At 38.6% G+C, this 21,079-nt stretch overlaps 2 protein-coding genes across 2 annotated transcripts in view; one reads left to right on the top strand and one right to left on the bottom strand.

The window, feature by feature from the left end:
* The window catches only part of ipo11 (importin 11), a 46,193-nt gene extending 34,411 nt beyond the window's left edge, over positions 1–11,782 (bottom strand). Inside the window, exons 1-10 of the mRNA XM_077601230.1 lie at positions 11,646–11,782; positions 8,597–8,746; positions 8,156–8,256; positions 7,188–7,260; positions 5,936–6,139; positions 4,004–4,136; positions 2,786–2,844; positions 1,344–1,392; positions 624–694; positions 338–530 (exon numbers count right to left, since the gene is read on the bottom strand). Of these exons, the coding sequence (XP_077457356.1) occupies positions 338–530; positions 624–694; positions 1,344–1,392; positions 2,786–2,844; positions 4,004–4,136; positions 5,936–6,139; positions 7,188–7,260; positions 8,156–8,256; positions 8,597–8,734 (1,021 nt within the window). The 5' untranslated portion in view covers positions 8,735–8,746; positions 11,646–11,782. The remainder of the gene's footprint in view (positions 1–337; positions 531–623; positions 695–1,343; positions 1,393–2,785; positions 2,845–4,003; positions 4,137–5,935; positions 6,140–7,187; positions 7,261–8,155; positions 8,257–8,596; positions 8,747–11,645) is intronic.
* Positions 11,783–13,188: 1,406 nt separating this feature from the next.
* hsd17b3 (hydroxysteroid (17-beta) dehydrogenase 3) lies at positions 13,189–18,630 on the top strand. Its single transcript, XM_077601259.1, has 11 exons — positions 13,189–13,580; positions 14,768–14,814; positions 15,171–15,246; positions 15,326–15,433; positions 15,555–15,622; positions 15,822–15,866; positions 15,944–15,978; positions 16,391–16,472; positions 16,549–16,614; positions 16,843–16,992; positions 17,360–18,630. The coding sequence occupies exons 1-11, from the start codon at positions 13,427–13,429 to the stop codon at positions 17,486–17,488; spliced, it is 960 nt and encodes a 319-aa protein (XP_077457385.1). The 5' UTR covers positions 13,189–13,426; the 3' UTR covers positions 17,489–18,630.
* Positions 18,631–21,079: the final 2,449 nt, after the last annotated feature.

Raw genomic sequence — 21,079 nt, 5'->3', positions numbered from 1 at the left:
TTTAGACACACACACTGGCAAAAAACTGTAAGTGAGTCAAGACCCGATTTTCTTAAGATTAATCAAGTTATTCTTAAGCTTGGTAAATTAATGGATGTATGATTTCACAGAGTTCAGTGACAATTTGAAGATGATTACACAAATTTGGGCACATCCTAAAGCCCTACAATGTAAAAATAGTGAGTTAAATATGACTTAAAATATTATAAAGACATTTTTAATAATGGAAATAGATTGCACTCCAATCGTTGACAATAAAATAATAGTGTTAAGGAGAAAATGAGAAGAAGAATTGACGGTACATATCAAAGACATCTTCAACAAATTCATACTTGACCTTCAATGTTCTTGGCAGGTTTATAGGCTTCATTCTTAACAATAATCTTGGTGAGGTTCATGCACTGGACAATGAAGCGCTCAAAAGTGATGCCTTCCCCGACAGGTGTGAACACGTAGCTAACAGAAAATTCCAGTGCGCGCTGGATTAGAGGGATAAATGCACAGGGATGGTACTCCAAGAAATCCAGCAACTAAGTCAAAGGAAAGAAGAATGCATTGTTTAGTTGATAAAAATTTGACATCAAGCACCAATTTCATCTACTACATCAACAAACAACACTCACAACTTTAGTGTAGAGTATTATTGTCTTTTCCAGCTTTTCCCTGCATGTACTGCCTGGACCAATTTGTCGACCTAAAATACACAACATACAAATGACAATGTTAGTTTGTAACAGTTGGAGTCTTAATTATCCACTAAAAAATGGTGATGTTGTTGTTAGTACACTTTTACCAGGCAGTGCAATGATTGATTCTTTGTTCCAAAAGCAACAGCAATTTGAGGAACTAAATTAAAAAAACTTCCAGAATGTCTGACTGTGCTCTGATGCAGACACTTAATTAATTAGTAATGGCCACACAGACGTGGTGTTAATATAATAGAGGTAAAAACCAAACTTACGTCAAACAAATAAGAAGAATTAGCACCTGTGTCTTAACAACTGTGATTCGATCAGAAAATCTATGTATAAACTGACAACTAAAACTTTGGGTCATAAAATGTTGGGCCTCATCTTCTACCATCATCTACTCAACCCTGTGAAAAAGTACATTAAAGTATACCCATTCCTGCCTATTGTCAATCACAGTTAATTTTTAGACGCTAATTGAACAGTAGACCTTTCAATGGCAAGGAATGAGTAAAGGTGTGATGACAGCCTTATAAAAGATCAGTCAAGTTATTTATTCAGAATCTCCAGCAAAATACATTTCAGGGCAAAAATCTTGGAAGTATGTCATCCATTCAACAACTGATCATAAAGATAAAAACACAAACTACTTACAGCATTCCAGGAACTGTTTTAGCCTTTCAAACACTGCATTCAGAAAACCCTAAAAAGTGGAAAAGAGAAGAAAAAAGGTTTAATTGCTCCCATTCCCACAGTAACGGGACGAGAACTTTTAGAGAATGGAAGTGAGCTCCTTTCATGGTCTATGAACATGGAAAATTTCCATGTTTACAATATGATAGGACCCCAGATTCTAAATTGTTAAGAAAATTGAGCACAACTTGGGTATAAAGCCCAATATCTGAAATGACTCAGTTTATATGCAGAAAAGTGTTTTGAGCCACAGGGAATGTAGAAGGTATTTACATTCTGTAATGCAATGACTCCTCACAAATCATCCCACTTTTGTGTACAAACACATTTCACTATTTTGACTCCACTGCAAATCAGGTTTAGCGTTGACTGTATCAAAAGCCTGAACCAATTGGATCTAGTGCAGCAATGTGAAATTTGAAGGCTACATGTTTAGTTGTGCTTTGAAAAATAAATAAAGCAATGGCATGTTGTGACAAAATGACAACAGAAAAAGACTACTCTGCCTTTTTTAGGAGTAACCCTCAAGTATGGAAAAGAGAAGGGAATCTAAGAATGCCAAGTGAATTTGTGAGAGGAAAATGGCAATACGAGCTTAACCAGAAATTATTCTGAACTACTCACGACAGCTTAATTCAATCTGAACATGAAATATTAACTCTAAAGCCTTTATGTTTGTTTGCTCATTGATCTGGAATAACCAGCTTGAGGCAAATGACATTTTAATGTTAGTGTTACAACCTTGTGCCTGCTAGCTAGAACATGACTCATTTGTGCCATAACAGACTGAAAAAGTATCCCTTATACGCACACACACAACCCCCCCCCCCCCACACACACACATATATACACATAATATAAATTATTATACAATATTTATTTTAAATAGTTAAGTTAATCACTTTAACCTGGGACTAATATAAAAACAAATAACTTTATAGGAGGTGGTTCATCTCCAGCTAGCCTTGACTGCCAAAAGAGAAATAGAACAGAGAGCGCGTAACGGAATACAAAATGAAATACCTACATGCATTTCACGGAGTCAGTTTTTGTTTACAGTGACTGTTATAGAGGGTCTCCAAAAATGTTTTTTAATTGAATTAAAAAAAGAGGAAATAAATCAACTTGGCTTTTTGAACATAAATAGGGCTCCAGGCATTTTAAAACCTAATAGACACCCATATTTTGAACACCTAATTCACAGGTAGGCATATATAAATTCTTTATGAACCTGCAATTGGCCAGCAACTAAATCTGGGTGTACGCTTCCAACTGCTCGTTCTTTGCAAGGATAGGCACTAGTATTCCCTGTGACCATGTGAAGATAAATGAATATGAATATATGAAGTCCTTTCTGAAGAAAAGATACGCAATTTGAACAAAATGTTACGACGCTCACTCACCATCACTTCAACATTCTGCTGTGGCTCCTGGAATCCATGAACAGTCAGCTTGCGTAGTACTGAAGGGGGAAACAGATTTTGTAACATTCTTCGTCTTCATTATTGATACAGTGAAAGCCAAGATTCCCTAGATGAAGGTTTTCGAATGTTTCTTCTTTTTTCTTCCCTACACTAAAGCCAAAATCTGGACAGGCTCAAAGAGCTGCTTGGTCAGTGACAGGCAGTGGTTCATAACTTAAAATGTTTTATTCAACTTTAGAGATTCCACTGTTTAATCAACATGATTAGTTTTCACGAAGAACGTGGGCCTACTTAATAGATTCCAAGTCTTACAGGGAACAAGTGCTGCCGCAAATACTGGCAAAATGCAACTGTGTTCCCCACACGCAAAACGTTTCATAAATCCCAATTTTATTTGTTTCAACCGCAAAATAAGAATTTGAACTTTTCCAGATTTGGATATATTAGGTTTCCAGTATTATTTGATAAAATAAGTGAACATCTTGCCATTACAAGAAGACCGTCTACTTCATGCACAGGCTATAATGGCCTACTCCTTAATGTACACCGTTCGTTTCGCAATTGAGATGCACCACTTTAACCTACTCTTTCAGAGATTGAGTTTTAGGAAAACAAAATTGACAGCTTGTTCTTAAGGCTCGGCTCTGATATCTGTCTGAAAATTTGGGGCGCTAAATGAAATGACAATGTAGTTCTTCGGATGGATACTGTTTGCACAAAAGGAGATGAATGCTTGTTGACTCTGGGCTCAGTTATATAAGTGAAAAGAATAAAAAAGGAAACCCCCATTGGCGCAAGCATATTACTTTTTCAGGGAAAATAAATACTAGCATTCCCCACAGAAGAACTCCGTAATGATAAATCGACAGTTGATGGAAATATCCTGCTGCTATATCTGGTACAAGCATTCTTCTTTTGATATTGAGTAATGCATGAACAAGTTTCAAAACTGTTTTAAAAAATATATAAAAATTTACCATTGAAACTTACAATAAAAGTTTGATATGGTGTTAGCCGAGGGGCAAATTTGGTCCATATTATTTTAGCCATAATTTCCAACTTCTAGAGGTATGGATGGGGAATAGTTTTGGACCATCTTATCAAAAAATATGATAAGATAGTATGGCAACGTTATAGATAAAAAGTAAAAGTGTGGTTTACAAATGTGCAGTGATACAGGTGTGTCATGTCAGCTACCTTTAAGAGAGAGCAGTGTTCTTTCTAACGATGCCATCGCTCTTGTTTCGTCCCGGGCACAGATCTGCTGGAGGAAACAGTCCGTGTGGTGGCTCCACAGGGAACACGCAAAGCTGTAAATGCCCGATGCCAGCTGCCAACATGCACACACAAAACAGTCCATCACAAAGTGATCAAATCATGCTGGATCAGCAGAAACTTTCAACAACACGCCAGTACGCACAAGGAATGAATCCATTTTCAAATAATGATCACATGGAAAAATCCCAACAGCTTCTCATAAACACACAAATAGAGACATAATATAAAAGAAAGACACAAGTAGAAAGTAAATAGGGAACCTAACGGTCACAGGAAAATTCAGTTTCAATGAACTAATTATTTCTCTCATTCCCATAACAATATTCGGGCCCCAAACCAATTACAATTTTTCTGGTAAGATACATACTCCAGTCGAACTAAATAATACGATCAAAGGCAAACAAAAGCACCACTGTTCCTTTTACCAGTGCAGTACATCGCACAGTTCACTACCTCAGACAACCAGCCAGGGCACAATAATGAGCTTTGGGTTTTGATTTTCCTACTAATAAAATGATACACATACTCAATATGGCGTTGGACTCGAGCATTGTAAAATACACACACACACACACACACACAGAAAGACCAGGGAGATACAAAGAGGCTTATATACAAAGCAGCACGTTAATTTTAGGAAAACAGCACAACGCATTTCTATTTTGATTTTCATCCAAGTTTTTTTCTACTTTACTTTTGTGTTTTTCCTATCGAGGTTAACCTCTCTAGACGAGGGGGTATAAAGATAAATTGATCTGTTTAGATGTATCAATTGACTAAGCAAACTATCAACTCGGTCAAAATGTAAAACATTGATCAATGCCATATTTTGGGTATCCTGTTTTGTTAAAAAGAAAATTTTTCATTGTGTGATTTACACCTTAAATTTTACCTGTACGGCGGTAAATCTCACTCTCTAGTCAAACATTCATCAAGTGTCAGTTTGAATCAACTGTAAATAGGTTGGTTAACCAGAGTCTGGAAATTTTGGAAGAACTGCTCTTAGTGAGAACATTATTTGTGATTAATATCAATTCACTTGTAAAAGTAGCATCAGGACTAGACCTTGTGTGAAATGGCACATTGCTTTACAACAGTGTTCCACTTATCATCTTATAAGTCATCAGTCAGTATTGAAAAACAGTAGTGAAGTCCTAATTATATAATTCATTTGTTTAAAATCTTAATGTTAAAGATTAAACAACATTCAGTTTAGAAAAACAATTTAAGATAAAAATGAGGGGAAAATCTAAAATTAAAATGGAGGCAAAGATATTTACAAGGTGATCACGGTGCAAGGTAAAAATGCTAAGACAGAAATATTTATCAAGAAATGATGGAGACCTTAGAGGAAAAACTAGCATCCACCAAAAGACACAGCCCGAGGCAAGTACATGTCTAAAGTTTACGTAAAAATGACAAATGTCTAACAAGATGAGAAGGTCGGGAGATGTAGAAGCTTCCAAAGCTGAGGGGATACAGTGGTGTTCTCATTAGTCTGTTTGATCATTCTTTTCCCTAAAGCCATTTAGGAGTAGTCTTATGTTCTTAAAACACTGAATGCATTAAATTTAGATAAACATAAACAGAAAAACAGAGACACGATTCACCAAGACAAAAACAGACCATCAATCATGCATTGAACAAACACTCTTGTGACCTAAGTTCATGCAGCTTCCATACATCTTTCATCTAAACGCAGCTAAACAACCTCACCCATCGGTGACACATGGTACTACACATTCAAACCACTCCATTGGCAAGCATGAGGTCATGGTAAAAAAAAAAAATTCAAGGAAATTATTGAAAGATAGAATCTATACCTAAATAAAACTGAAATTGATGGCTTACGTCTTGAAACAGCCGTCTGTCCTGAGCCAAACGTTTTGATGAGAGCGTTTTGGTAACGTGATAGAAGGTGAGCAGCGCTCTGTGTTGCTGCAAGCCATCCTGACCCTTGACGGACTCCAGCAGAACAGGGATGAGTTCCGGCCATTGCCGGGGACAGTCGAGCCGGGCTACCTTAGCTATCAGCACCGCGATCTGGGTTGCTATCTGATGGCGAAGCAGATCGGGGGGAAAAAATTAGGCATTGATGGCAAATGAGGAAGTATTTTAGAGTGAATTAAAAAAACTGCCTTGGAAATAGTAAATAAATGACAATATTGGGAAATTGCGCATTAGAGTTTCAATGAGTCGGTTGTTCATTATTAAATGTCGTTAGCGGCAGCATATACACAATGTATATATTTGAAGTCTGAAAGGTAAGGTATTACACTGTGTTTTCAGCATGGTGAGCATGTGTTGTTGAGCATAGCAAATGGAGATGTGAATATATATATAAATTTGATTTACCTAGCATATGTACACAATGAGGTCAGAGCCTTTATTTTCAAATAGCGTGAGGTGGCGGCACTTTAGCTACACAGAGTGCAAATTACTTCATTCTCAGCCTTTTCATCTTGCCAGCTGTGTCCAGTAAAGAGCCAGAATAGCTCTGAAAGAGCATTTGTGTATTCTGTCAACAAGAGTCCCTCAACTCTTGCAATCAGAATTGCTGTATGGTTATCATTTTTATAAGCTCTTGTCAACATGATTTCCCCCAACGCCCCATTATTGCTTTGCTCCAAGACTTCATAAAAAGCACTGTGACAACATAGAGTGGTATACATCTAATTTTGACATAGTGACAAGTGGCACCTTACAATTTGGTGTCTAGTGCAAGTTGCTAAGACAGCAGTTCAGTAGCAAGTAGCAAAGGAAAAAAAATATAATATGAATACTCAAATATTTCATTATTCTGTTTTATGCACAACATTTTTTATGTATAACAAAATGAAATCTGTGTATCCCCATGCCACTTATTTCAATAAACATCACAACATAAACAACCGAAGAGGGACTATACGTCAATTCTTCTGTTCCACAACAACACTATTTCACCGCTTAAAAGGCATTGAGGCCTCCCATTATGCATAGCTATGCAGCAAAAAAAAAGTTGCATGAAGGACTTGGGTTTTATAGATTCTCTCAGTGAATTATTCTGGTGGAGCCCATCAGTAGGGCAAGTAGGATTTCAGCAGGGTGGAGTGAAATCACTAACCTGATTAATTGGCTCGTTGAAGTTTGTGATGAGCCCAGCACGTAAAGTGGTCTTCTCCTCCTCTGATAAAGCACTGGCAATAGAAGCAGAGAGGAAACATGTTCAGATAAATAATTAGTATTTGAGAGAGCTACAGACAACACCATGTTCCGAGACATCCTCATCATATAATCGGAGCCTACCCATTCTTGAAATTATCAGATTTTTTAAACGAGGAACTATGACCTGAACAAGTGCAAGTTAAATTTTGCGACCTTCGAACTAGTTCTTATGGAAAAAGAACTTTCCCAACACACTCAAATACACTGATAAAGATGGATAATATGTCCTGCACAGTGGTCTGAGACACTGTGTTCTGTGTAGCATCTCGGGGTATTGCTCTACTCCTCAATTTAGAGTGTAGCAAATAGCCCAAAGGTACAATCAAATTACATCGAGCCAAAAAACTTACAAGGCCCTCTGAAAAATGAAAGTCCATTCAATAAAATACTGACAGGGCCAGAACAAAACGCTTGGTCAGATTACGAGGACACTTTCTTGAGAAAGAAACGAGTGAGAAACAAAGTGGTCACAAACCAAGATTGGTGAGGCAGCATTGAAGACCTCAAATTTGCATGTCATTTAAATTCATGGATTAATGTTCCATCCGAATCCAACAAAGTTGACATTATAAGTTAGCCTGCGGCAAATGGTGCTTGGTGAAAGCACAAAAGCTACAAACATTAGGATGCATTAAGAAGACACAAAAGTGTGGGATGTATAAAATGTATAAATAAAATGAGAGGGCAGGAAGAGAGAAGCTGTAGCTATAAAGACAGTAATAAAGAAACAATCCACATAAGAGTTGTTACAGGAAAATGGAACCAAAACAAACATGGGGGCAATGGCTATAAAACAAGTAAAACAAATACTGTTGCAAAGAGACAACAGCAAGGGAGACATTATACAAGCTGAATAGATGTACTTACTGGGGGGCCACCCTTCTCCAATATCTGTCAATGCCATTTTTGAAGTAAAGCACTGCCAGCCACCTGACATTCACATCCAACATGTGGTTATTGAAGATGTTCTAAAGGAAAGGAAGACATACATGTGGTAAGCTTATATTAGCAGAATAAAATAAGGAGATCAGAACCAGCATCATCCAAAAATGATTAAATGTCAGAAGTGAAAAACACATCTGCCGTTAAGGCCATAACTTGAGTAAGGTTAAGACTCCTGGGGCTAGCTAAAGCTGAGTATACCACACATTCACCAAGGACCCGGAATTAAATACGTATGTCCAATTTTGTCATCTTTGCAGCCATTTTCAACTCAACTCAGCCAGATCCCCGTGAATTTAAAAAACACATAACTACATAATTAAGTAAAATATTGACTCAAAAATAATTATTTCACATCTTGCCCACCAAAAGGACCGAGTAGAAGCCCGGCTGTGTCTCCCACTGTTTGAGCTGTTCCTCAGCAGGCTTCAGCACAGCTGTGTCCTGACTGGTTGCTTGAGTTAAGGTCTTCAGCACCACTGAACTGGCACCGTCTATATCCATAGCTGGATATACCTGGATAGAAGACAGATTTAGATGTCTCAGAGCTGTCAGCAAAAATGTTTAAAGGGTCAGAAAACGCCTATTATTAATCTTTTGCTGTAGGTACATCTACGTTGTCATAGATTGGTTCAATGTGGCGTATCTATGGCTCTCAGTCTACTCTCTGGCAGCCGTGTAGTGCGAAATATAGTAATTTCATATAGGTATTACTCGAAAAACAACAACAAAATGAGAGGCAATATGCTACAGTATTCGGCTTTTGGGAGTATGACATGGTACCTTTAGGTTCGTAATCGTGGGATCGCATGTCTTCTAAAAATGCAAAGGTTATGAAAAATAATGTTAAAAACACTTTATAAAAATACTATTCAAAAATCACATGTGGAGTTTATTAAAATTGCAGCCAAAAACAAACTAAAACAATACACCATCATATCTAGGGGAGAAATTGTTTTGAAATTACTTAGAAGTTAACATGTATCGCAGAACAAATTGAGTTGTCAACATTTTTGCCCCCAATCTAAAGCAATGACATCTCATTAGAACGAAACAAGTGCATTGTCTCAATTAATGTGTTCAATTATGCTCAAGAACCTCGGGTCCCCAAGCATCTTCACTCATCTTAAAAGGCAATAAGAGCGACACCTCCAGGTTCATTGCAATAATAGGAATTTAGGTCCTACTGGGAAACATTACTTTTTGAAGCATGTGAAAATGTGTGAAGGTGATGAATACTGGAGTGGCTGATGTTTTATTTCCCTGCCTTATTTGTTGAGGCGTCTGATGCCAGGACCAGTGGCCAAGCAGTTATTTCCAAACATTTAATATTATTGAATGTTGACAGGTTGCGAGATCTTAGACTGGTAGAGGTACAAGCACGTTTTTTGCAAAAAAAAAGAGACTGAGAAAGTCATTTTCAAGGTTCATTAAGGAAAGCTTGGATAAGTTTGGGTGAACAACATCGACCCTGAGGAAATATAGGAACATTTAGTAGAAACAATTCTAGGTGAAAAGATACAACAGATATATATTATTTAAGATTTAATAATACATGGTACCAATGCTGAAGTCCAATTGGTGAAACTGTTTTTTGCAAGTATATATTGAGCAACACTGCCACCATCAGACCAGTATTAGACAATGAGAGAGACGTCCTGTTTTTTTTAATCTTATTCAGTGTTCATGGACGTTTGCATCTAATTTTGCCACATAAATAAGTGCATTAAATTGTAAATCCTCTCAATGGGACTATCAGCTATTAACGGGAGCGCTGCCAATCAATCAATCAATCACCATTAAATATGATATGTGTATGTATATATATATATATATATATATATATATATATATATATATATATATATATATATATATATATATATATATATATATATATATATATATATATATATATATATATATATATATATATATATATATATTATACACACATACATAGACTTATATGCCTACTTTATTCAGGTCACACTTTTTTTTTTTCATTTTAAGCCTGAAACAGTGGGGGGTATTCCACAACAGATCCGCTGTAATTGTAATAAACGCCATATTACTATGAAGGTTTCAAACCAGCCTAATCGGATACTACCCATGCCCAATATAACTCATCAAGCAAACAAGAAATCTCATCTCATCTCGTTTTCTGAACCGCTTTATCCTCATTAGGGTCACGGGGGTGCTGGAGCCAATCCCAGCTGTCTGCGGGCCAGGCCAGCCGATCGCTAACGATGTTAGGGCAAAAAGCAGACGGACAACCATGCACACTCACACCCATACCTAGGGTCAATTTAGAGTGTCCAATCAGCCTACCATGCATGTTTTTTGGAAAGTGGGAGGAAACCGGAATACCCGGGGGAAACCCACGTGGGCTCAGAGAGAACATGCAAACTCCACACAGGTGGACGTGACCTGGATTCGAACCCAGGATCCCAGAGCCGTGAGGCCGACGCACTAACCACTCGCTCCACCAGGCCTGCGAACAAGAAGTCTCAAATAAATATCCCGCAACAACCCCATCTTATCCAGCCCATGATTATGCTAAGCATGACATGAATTTACATTTATATTCACATATATCACAGGCAACGCGGTTATTGTTTGGATTTGTCGACCTGCTCAATACGTTGACGACTGAAGATTATCCCAATAATAATAATAATCATCATATTACTAATAATAATAATAATCACACTGATAATAATCATAATAATAATAATAATAGTAGTAGTATCACGTGCTTTCTGTTAGCCACGTGTTCATCAAGTACATGTCAGTCAAGGACCAGTCAACAAGAGAAGAACTGATTGACTGATTTCCAATGATCTATCCTTTTCCTTTTCTCTTAATGAAGTTTCACGGTGGCAATTTTTCTCATGTCTTACATTTCGTTACGATAGATTAGCAAGTGTGTGTCATCCCATTAATCCTGCAGTTATTGTTTAGGGATGTAAACATTGCTTGTCATAAGGCACATCAGGCGTGAGGGGACATGGCTCCCGAGTCACTAGTTATTCCCAGCACGAGCCTGCCATTTCAGCCTCTCGAAAAAACGCACGATTTGGCATTTCTGATGAATGCATCCTAAATTAAACCCCCCAAAAAGTGTTTCTTTCATCCTCGATTAACCGGATCACCAATAATGTAACGATTTACAGATAGCGGACTGTTATTTGCAAAGGTGTGGGATCTCATTTGTTGCAGCTCGTTGGGAAGACAATGATCTTTGACTAATCGGACATAATATTCTAAATAACAACGCTAACTTTAAGCCTAGCGACAGAGCTAAATTTATTCAATAGCAGACAAGAGAGTGATGGACGTTTTACTCGCCGATTACATCTTCCACGGTGATAAGCACACACCACACAACTAAATTAAATGCAACGAGACTCACCTTAAAGCGCGATTGCAAAAAAAACTAACGGAGACGTGCAAGCAAGGATGAGTTTAACTCAAGGAAGGGAGATGGGGAATACACGCTTGTCAGAATGGCGCCAGCAATGCAATCCGGCGCGCCTTGATGACGTACCCCGCGAAGCAAGGCTTGAGATGGGCAAAATGTCATTAGCGCATTTCCATACCATGCACAAACAGAAGGTTTAGTCTTAAAAATGTTTTTTTTTTTGTATACAGCAACCATACACTGAATATTGTTAAGGAAATTAAGATGCACGTTTATTTTTCAGGAATAGACTGCGTGCTCCTGCTGTGTGAAATGATACAGCAAACCCAAAGATGACTAATTATGAGATATTTGCTCTCAAAACTCAAATTTACTTACAGTTTGTGTTCATTCTCTCTCTTATTTACTTAGATTGGAATGCAATTTGACAAGGAATAAGTTTGTAGTAGTAGTATCCCCATTTCCGCTTGCATATGGTTTGATCCAGTATATTTGGCGTTTTCTAGTGATAATGTTGGACAATTGTTGAATAATAATAAAATTGTAGACATCCGGGTGCCCCAAAAAGCAAGAATAGTTTCTCAAAAAGCCACCTGATTTATTACGATACATTGTCACTATATCAAAAGATTGTTGATAATATTATACAAGTTTGCATATTGGCAATATTTTATGGTACAATATATCGCACACTACAATTTGTTATCGCGACAGGCCTGAAGTACCGTTGGATAGTGGACAACACCCACTCACACATGGGCCATCAAGGTATATGAAAACAGTGTTTAAACTGAGGTTTCCTTGTCTATAAAGTTGTGATTCCTAGCTTTTCACTGGGAAATGAAATGAATAAGTTGAAAACCTGCTTGATTACACGGCATATTCAGGGTGTACCCTGCCTACTGGGCTCCAGCACCCCAGAGACCTTATAAGGTCCTTTTGATCACTGATCAAATATTTTGAGACTCCTTCAACTGAATGGTGAAAAGGTTCAAAAGTTATGACAGAGGACGTAAACTTTTTATATCAACTAAATGCACAGTAAGCAACCAAAAATTACATCTCAGTCACACAGCACTGTCCGGTCCACTATGAACATTCACAAGGTTGAACACAAGTAAAGCACGCCAAGACAGATGAGTGAGATTTTGAAGCTTCTGCAGAAGGAGAGTACTGAGGTGGTGGGTCCGATGACTCTACTTCTACAGCAACTATTTACTTAGGGCAAGATTTCGTGACATACAAATTCCCTATTACAAAGATGCATGGCTTTATTACAAAGATGCAGCAGAACAGTGACACCGATGATAGTGGTGACACTGATTATGTTAAAGGCTACATATATACAAAGGGCATACCCTATTACAAAGATGCATGGTTTTGACACTGATGGTTTTGATGTGGATGGAAGGTCTCTATGACATCGCCGGGACACGGATTGAAAGTTATGTCATAGATTGAAACATTCTTTGATACTTTTAAGATTATTTCACAAGCACTGTAGGACAAAAGCAGTTTTTCAAGTTGATCTTCTCTGACTGTCTTAAAGCGACACGTCTTAAAGCTATTACAGGCTGAACGACATGACATCTCTAGTAGTTGTAGGACAGGGAGGGCAGAGAGCGAGTGTGTTGTTCCTTAAAAGGGAGTGTCAGCTTTCTGTGTGTATATTTATTAAGTTGGATCACTCATTGGCATTCTGACCAGAACACATCAGCAGCTGAAGCAGCACTTGTGGGGACAACAAAGTGTGCCTCAGGTGCCGGGAAAGAATGAAGAACTTCATGGAATGTTTTTTCACGACTCTTGGTGCTGTGGTTGTTGTCTACTATGGAATAAAACTGCTCCTTTTTACTAGGATGCTTCAGCCAAAAAGGTGGTTTCCCCTCCCAAAATCTTTCTTTTTTTCCATGGGAGAGTGGGCAGGTAAGCGTGTGATTGTGTATGCTGTGGGTGTGGGTGTTGGGAGGGTGGTGGTGATTGGATTGGATTGGATTGGATAACTTTATTCATCCCGTATTCGGGAAATTTCATTGTGACAGTAGCAAGAAAAGGCATAGTTATAAGTTAGACAGTACAGTCGCAAAGGCCGCAGAACAACCAAGCAACAGCAAAAGCACAAAGTACAAAGCAAATCAAAGTCAATGGGGCTGCTTATGCTTATAATAAAGTACAAGGTCATGAAACTAAGTGAGTAGAGTGCCACGGTATTAGAGAAATAAATAAAAATAACACAAAAAGGAATGTGATCATGAACTCATCTTTGAGTAGAACTCAGCCGTAGCTACATATTATCATTGTTTTGTGTCAATCTTACAGTGATGACTGACAACAAACTCCAATGATTAATGAATAGCTTTGGATTATTTTCACATCGAGGGTATGCTGTCCCGTAACACTCTGTGTCATGATAACCCTGCTGAATTAAAAAGTATTCATTACACAAAACAAAGTAGTCCCACGAGGCGTTGGTCATCCTGAACTTGCTTTTCATAATCACTGAAAGCGCATAAGTGTTTTTAAAAAAATCAAATAAATATTTTTCAAACGGGAGAATTCATAGAAGGTGCGACTGTCAGTCAGTCAGAGCCATTTCATACAATTTTTCCTTGTGTCACCTGATGACTCAATCTGTCTACTAGTGAGGTGACTGACATCGATTTAACATGGGCTGGCACATTGGGCACCAGTGGCTAAATTCTCAGCGTAGGGCATCCATTAAGGAAAGACTTGGCATTTTAAATCCCAGCTGACTGTTTGCTTACTGCTCCTTTTTGTGTTGCGGTCATCTGGAAGATGGTGAAATACTGTTGAGCACCTTGCAGGTCTGCCGTGTTTTTTGTTAAATTATGATTCCACTGCTCCAACAAATCTTTATTCCAGTGACAGTCTATATTTCTTTGCTTACGTATAATGCAGTTTCTATTGGTCCACTTTCCACTTGGTCCTGAAAGGGATGATCATATGAGTAGTGAACAGTTGTATACGAGTTGTTCCTGTTTGTTCTCAGCAAGTTCTTTATCAGAGGAACACGCTGAAAGTACAGATCGTTACCCAAACATGATGAGTCAGTAAACACATAACTTCACTTTGACCATTTGTTGCTGTTTCAGTGGTCACTGGTGCTTCAGAGGGCATTGGAAGACAATACGCCTTTGCAGTAAGTAATTATACTTGAATTGTGTGTTCGGATAACAAACAACCAGTATTGCAATATATACTGTATTTTTAATACTGTATTTCATTCTATGATACTTTGTGTCCGTAAGATTCTGACTTTTTAATAAAAGAAAATGGTTTTGATCTGGCACATAACTCAAAATTGTTTGAATATCTGCTTTAGGGTCTCATTTTTTATGTGGAATGCATCCCCAGCTATTTACTGAAAACCTTACCTATTTGCATTTTTTAAACAACTTAAGGTGCTTCAAGCTGGCACCAAATCCATGTCTAAATAAAAGAGGATTACTACTCTGTCAATATTTTCACTGTAGCCCTATTTTGTACCATTATTAGCTAGCTGAACACGGGATGAATGTGGTTATCATGAGCAGAACCAAAATTAATCTGGACAAGGTGGCCAAGGAAATAAGTAAGAATGACACTTTTTTCCCCTCAATTTTTAAATCTACCATTGTACCTTGTGTAACAATCGCTGTTTTAATATACAGGTGAAACTACACATCGAATGGTAAAAGTGGTCGTGGCAGACTTCACAAAGGAGAACATCTTCACGGAGATTGAGGAGGAACTCAAGTACCTGGACATTGGAGTTTTAGGTACTACTCTCACCGTCTATTATTCAATATGTGCTCTGACAGGATAACAATTCTGTACGTTGGAGTGAAATCACAATCGAACCCATTCCATCAAAAGTGGATTGTTGTTTTTGTGTGACAGTTAACAACGTAGGTATGGTGCCCAGTCGTGTCCCTCGCAAATTCCTTGAAGTAGAAGATCTTGACCAGGTTAGTGGTGGGCCACATATTTACATTTCTATGTGATAAACAGGTGATGAGTAACCATTGTGATGGTTGTGCTGTTGTTACATGCTACAGTATTTTCAGGTTTAGGTGTTTCAGGTGTTTTCTTTGTTTCTTTTTTTGGGTGTTTCAAGGCTGCACTCTTTCTTTGCAAATTTAAGACTCTTGATATCTTGTCTTTCAGACAATCACGAGTCTGATCAATTGCAACGTGAAAACCATGGTAAAGGTAGGATCCTGATTTCACAGTGGAACCTTCATAGTTGAATTTCCCAAAAGTGATACTTTTTTTTTTTTTTGCAACAGATGTGCAAAATAATCCTCCCAGGCATGGAAAACAGGTTTCCTTCATTTGATGTAACACAATTGTTATTCCAAAGCAATTAATCATTTTTTTAAGTAGAGAAAGTTGATAACAAAAGTTGATATCACGGTTATACGTTGCTGGGTTCTACTCCACTTCTCCACTGTGATTACAGAAGACCAATTATAGACGTCCAATCATGCGGCTATTTTCAACTTTTTTCAACCATTTGACTAAAAAATTTAAAATGACAAACAGGTTAACATTATTAGAGGGGGTACAAAGTATGGTTTACGTTTGTTACTTGTGTTTGAGCTTTAATATTATTTAGTAAAGCACAGGGACTGTTACGTACGCTTTGGCTGCTGAGCGGAGTGGGGATGTCAATATTGTGGTCATTGATAGCCTATATAAGAGTATGTTTTTGAGTTTATGTTTGTGGTATTCAGGAGAAAAGGAGTGATAGTAAATATTGCATCCGGAGTTGCCTCTATTCCATTCCCACTGTACTCACTCTACGCTGCATCTAAAGTGAGTATCAGCTCTTCATCCCATCGTTGGCTTCTAACATCTTCATTTACTAAAACTGTGTGTATCACCCTTACAGATCTTTGTGGAGAGGTTTTCTCAAGGTCTACACGCAGAATACAAAGATAAAGGTGTTATTATACAGGTGCCTAGACCATATAAAATTTTAAGGCAGGGGTGGGGAATCTACAAAGGAGAACACCTCAGAGGAAAATGAAAAGAATCCATTATTTTGGGGGAATTTCCTGTAAAATCATTGCAGATCTTGCAATAGCCTAATATGATCTTCCACACAACCGTTAATTACACGAAATGCATAATGATGCTACACTTTTACTTACATCAGGTCTTTTATTTACTTTTGCTTTCTCAGGCAGTGGCACCCTTTGGGGTGTCCACTCGCATGGTGGGCTACCAGCAAACAAATGCATTCATGCTTTCCCCACAAGACTTTGTGAAGAGTTCGCTGCAGTATATCCGAGCTGGGGACAAAACGTATGGCAGCATCTGTCACATGTTCCTGGTAGGGAAGATTACTCTGAGAGTTAAATTGCATAAGTAATGTTTGAATAACTCTTCATATTTTCCCCATTTTGGTATGTTACAATTGTATTCTTAAATGGAACAAATCGTTTTTTCACTCTTCAAGTAAATAATCATTTGTATTTTTCACTGTTCATATTCATCTATGACACTGGGCAACAAACCTTTAAATGTTTTACTTTTTTTTTAGCCATTTTTTGGTTGCATAATCCAAAACTGATCTGAGTTGTTGACAACATTTAATTTTGTGGTAAAGCTGTGAAATAGCAAAATGTGGAAAATAAGTGAAGTGCCATAAATATTTTCTGGGTGCACCGTACATAAAAATTGTGAATGTGTACACACAGGGCTGGTTACTACATTCCATCCCACTCAAGATTCTCCACACCGAGGCTATGTTTCAAGGCCTGCAGCACTACGTGGAAAGAAAACAAGCAGAAAAGAAGAGGTGCAGCTCTGTAATAAGGGACGCCTAAAGGGAGATGCCTGCAATGACAACATTATAAACAATAACTGCACAATGTCCAAAATTCAGACCTGTTTAGTGATTGATGTAGGTTAGTTTTAGTTTACGCCACAAGAGGTCGCCACAGCAAGCACTTGTTGACAGTTAACAGTTTTAATACAGGATGCCTTTCCTGACACGCCCTAATTATTTATCTGGAATTAACAACTGTGAAACGTGAATTAATTCATTCAATCAAATCTTTATTATTACTTGAATTGGTCAGTGGCAACAAAACAGATCTGTGAAGCAGTAGTGAAAGGTACCATTGCTTATACGTAGTAGGCATTTAATGGGCCGACCTGGATTTGAACCCAGAACCCTCACTGCGTGGCCACTAACCGCTAACCACTCAGCCGTCGGGATACCCTACTCTATACATGTACATAACGAATCTGAAACAAATATTCATCAATTCTGATCAATGCGATACATTGCAGTATGTTGTGTATGTATTTATTTAATAGAAGAATCCCCATTTGATCTCTAGTGTTACAACAATTGTGGAGGCTGGTGTTAGAAAGGAACACAATTGAGCACAAAAGTGTTAAGAATGGCCACAACAGACTAAGTCAAGAAAAGTTGTTTTTAATCACAAAATGTGTGGGTGGTCAGGCCAGGACAGGAGTACATTGCGTGTACATTTTGGGAGTGTTGGATGCAAGACAAGAAAGCAGAAAATGTTATAATGCAAAAGGCAGGACGACAGTCTTTGTGGATGCTCCCTGTGTGATACCTCACCCTCACTGGAAGCGCCTTGCTTGTTGTCTCACTAAACACAACGGTCCAAAGATGGTCCAACAAAAGCGCACAGCAGCAGTAGCCCACCCAGGAATCGAGATCAACGGCCATATTCGACGGCTAAGCCAACAGTTAAAACATGGAAGTCATTGTTAGTGCCGCAATAATTTTGGACAATCTTATATTAACCCAATTGGTCCCCTCGTACTTATGTTACACTGGTGTATACCCCTTAAAGATAATGTTTTCTAATCTTGTTTTCATGTACATTAGGCATTTATAGGGCACTTGAGTTTATGCATAAACCGCATTGGATTATAGGCTAGGCTGTCAATTTTGGTGAAAATAAAGGCTTAAGTGTTTTATGATCAACGTTTTTTTTTTACTCATCTCATTCTCTCAACCGCTTCATCCTCATTAGGGTCGCAGGGGGTGCTGGAGCCTATCCCAGCTGACTCTGGGCCAGAGGCGGGCAACACCCTGAATTGGTGGCCTTGACCAAAAATAGTCTTGTGCCCTACATGGGTTAATAATGTAGTTTATATACTTAATATATGACAAAATATAGATCCAAAATAGATGAGATGGGGGGGAACAGGGATTGTCAAAAAAAGTCACGCTGCAGGCCGTTGCTCACATGTGGCTGAGCTTTGCTTATGTAGGCCCACTTCAAGGCAAGGGTCTTGCAAACACAAACAGTGCAGGGGCTGCTGTTGGGAGTTTTGATTCAATTTTCAAACACCATCAGTGACAGTCTAGAGCGGTGGGTGGGCAAACCAGTCCTCAAGTGCTGCTTTGGGTGCAAGTTTTTGTTCCAACCGATCCAGCACAGTCAGTTTAACCATTGGGGTTTCTGCTGAAACAAGAAGCACCTGAGGTATGGAAGATGAATGAATGAATGAACACCGGCAGTGAAAGAAAAAAAAATACACAGATAATAAAATTCAAAACATTGGAATATGAGCTTAGGGCCTCTTAAACAAGGAGTAAGTTTGCAGAAAGGGAAGTATTTTGTAGCTTTGACACACCCACCTTCACACATGAGCTTTTATTGCCCCTTAAACGTTGGTTAAGGTACTTCAGATTGCTGAAATTGGCCATTACATACCACAATAATGCAGAATTTTAATCGAGGGACACTTTTTGACTGCTGCTCAACCTTGATTTCTGATGTTAGTTCAGAATGTGTTTGCTCACTTTTGTATGTATTAGGGTTAGCATTATTGTGGTAACGGCAAGTGGAAACCTGAGTCAAACAGATGGATTGGGTGTGTCAGGGGCCCCCACGGGTCAATGAGCGCCAACATCATTTTTATTTTAACAAATCAAATCAAACAAGGTGTCACTGTCTTGGCTTGTGCAAATAAACCCCGCAAGGCCATGTTCACTTCGTAACACACTCACCGACACTCGGCTTATTTTGGCAGGAAATGTAAACAGACGTCTCACCTTTCCCTTGTCAAACACACTAATGAAGGAACTTGGGCAAAAAAAATGAAGCCTCACAGCTGCAATGAATACAATTGAAACACAGTTATCACAAACTAGAGACAATTTCCCATATCACTCAAGCGTTTGGTTCGGTGACTTCACTGTTCCTTTACTTAGGAAACGTTGTTAGGGCAAAAAGTCACCAGTTTCCCAGGCAAACTTCAGTTGCTGGTGCGACAAAGACTTTCTTCAACCATAATTTGATGATTTTTTTTTAAATACAAGAAAAGCAATGTCTACCAGTTGATCGGCGTGATTATGTTGGAGTATCACATCAAAATGAATTTCTTTGAAAAAGTCAAATAGTGTATAGTTGTAATCAAGGGTTTGCATATTCTTCCCTGTGCCTGCTTGGGTTACTCGGGTTTCCTCCCACATCCCAAAAACATGCCTGGAAGACTGGTTGAACACTCTAAATTGTCCCTTGGTATGAGAGTGAGTGTGAATGGTTCTTCGTCTCATTGTGCCCTGCGATTGGCTAATAAGCAATTCAGAGTATCCCACGCATAACTGCCCATAGATGGCTGGGATAGGCTCCAGCACCCTCTACGACCCTTGCGAATGAAACAACATATAGTTGTAGTCAAATCATTTGTCATCAGTGTGTGACAGTTTGAGCACTGGAGTGAGACTTTTTAGGGTTTAAAAAAATAATTGTTTTTCACTGTCCAAATATTTCATTCATTCATTCATTTTTTGAACCGCTTTATCCTCACTAGGGTCATGGGGGGTGCTGGAGCCTATTCCAGCTGACTTCGGGCCAGAGGCGGGGGAAACCCTGAATCGGTGGCCAGCCGATCGCAGGGCACAAGCAGACGGACAACCATTCGCGCTCACACCAATAGCTAGAGGCAATTTAGAGTGCCTAATCAGCCTACCATGCATGTTTTTAGAATGTGGGAGGAAACCGGAGTACCTGGAGGAAACCCACGCAGGCCCGGGGAGAACTTGCAAACTCCACACAGGTGGACGTGACCTGGATTTGAACCCAGAGCTGCGATGCCGACACACTAAACACTTGCTCCAGCGGGCCGAACAAAGGTCTAAATTTTTATAGTCCAGTCAAAGCACATGCACAATTTCTTGGATCTGTCATTGTTCATATTTAGACATCCAATCCATTTCAACTGTTAATAGTCTTTGCCACAAATATTTTAAAAAAATATATCATGTTGGGTGAACATCCATGCATCACATAGGCCTATGCAGTCTCTTGAATTAAGTGCATGTTCGAATGAACATGCATGTTTTTGGAATGTGGAGAAATCTTGGGAAAGGGACTAAAACTCCACACAGGAGCAGAGATTTGAAACGTGAAGCCCAAAAGTTA

The sequence above is a fragment of the Stigmatopora argus genome, chromosome 5 (assembly GCF_051989625.1).
Source record: "Stigmatopora argus isolate UIUO_Sarg chromosome 5, RoL_Sarg_1.0, whole genome shotgun sequence".
Taxonomy (NCBI): Eukaryota; Metazoa; Chordata; class Actinopteri; order Syngnathiformes; family Syngnathidae; genus Stigmatopora; species Stigmatopora argus.
The sequence above is the reverse complement of the archived record's forward strand: the minus strand, read 5'-3'. Positions and strand labels throughout refer to the sequence as shown.

Excerpts from the sequence above, each read along its gene's own strand:
- hsd17b3 (XM_077601259.1), top strand. The coding sequence starts at position 13,427 with ATGAAGAACTTCATGGAATGTTTTTTCACGACTCTTGGTGCTGTGGTT. Across the intron at positions 16,473-16,548 it reads CACTCTACGCTGCATCTAAA|ATCTTTGTGGAGAGGTTTTC; the intron begins GTGAGTATCAGC and ends TCACCCTTACAG. Across the intron at positions 16,993-17,359 it reads GCATCTGTCACATGTTCCTG|GGCTGGTTACTACATTCCAT; the intron begins GTAGGGAAGATT and ends GTGTACACACAG.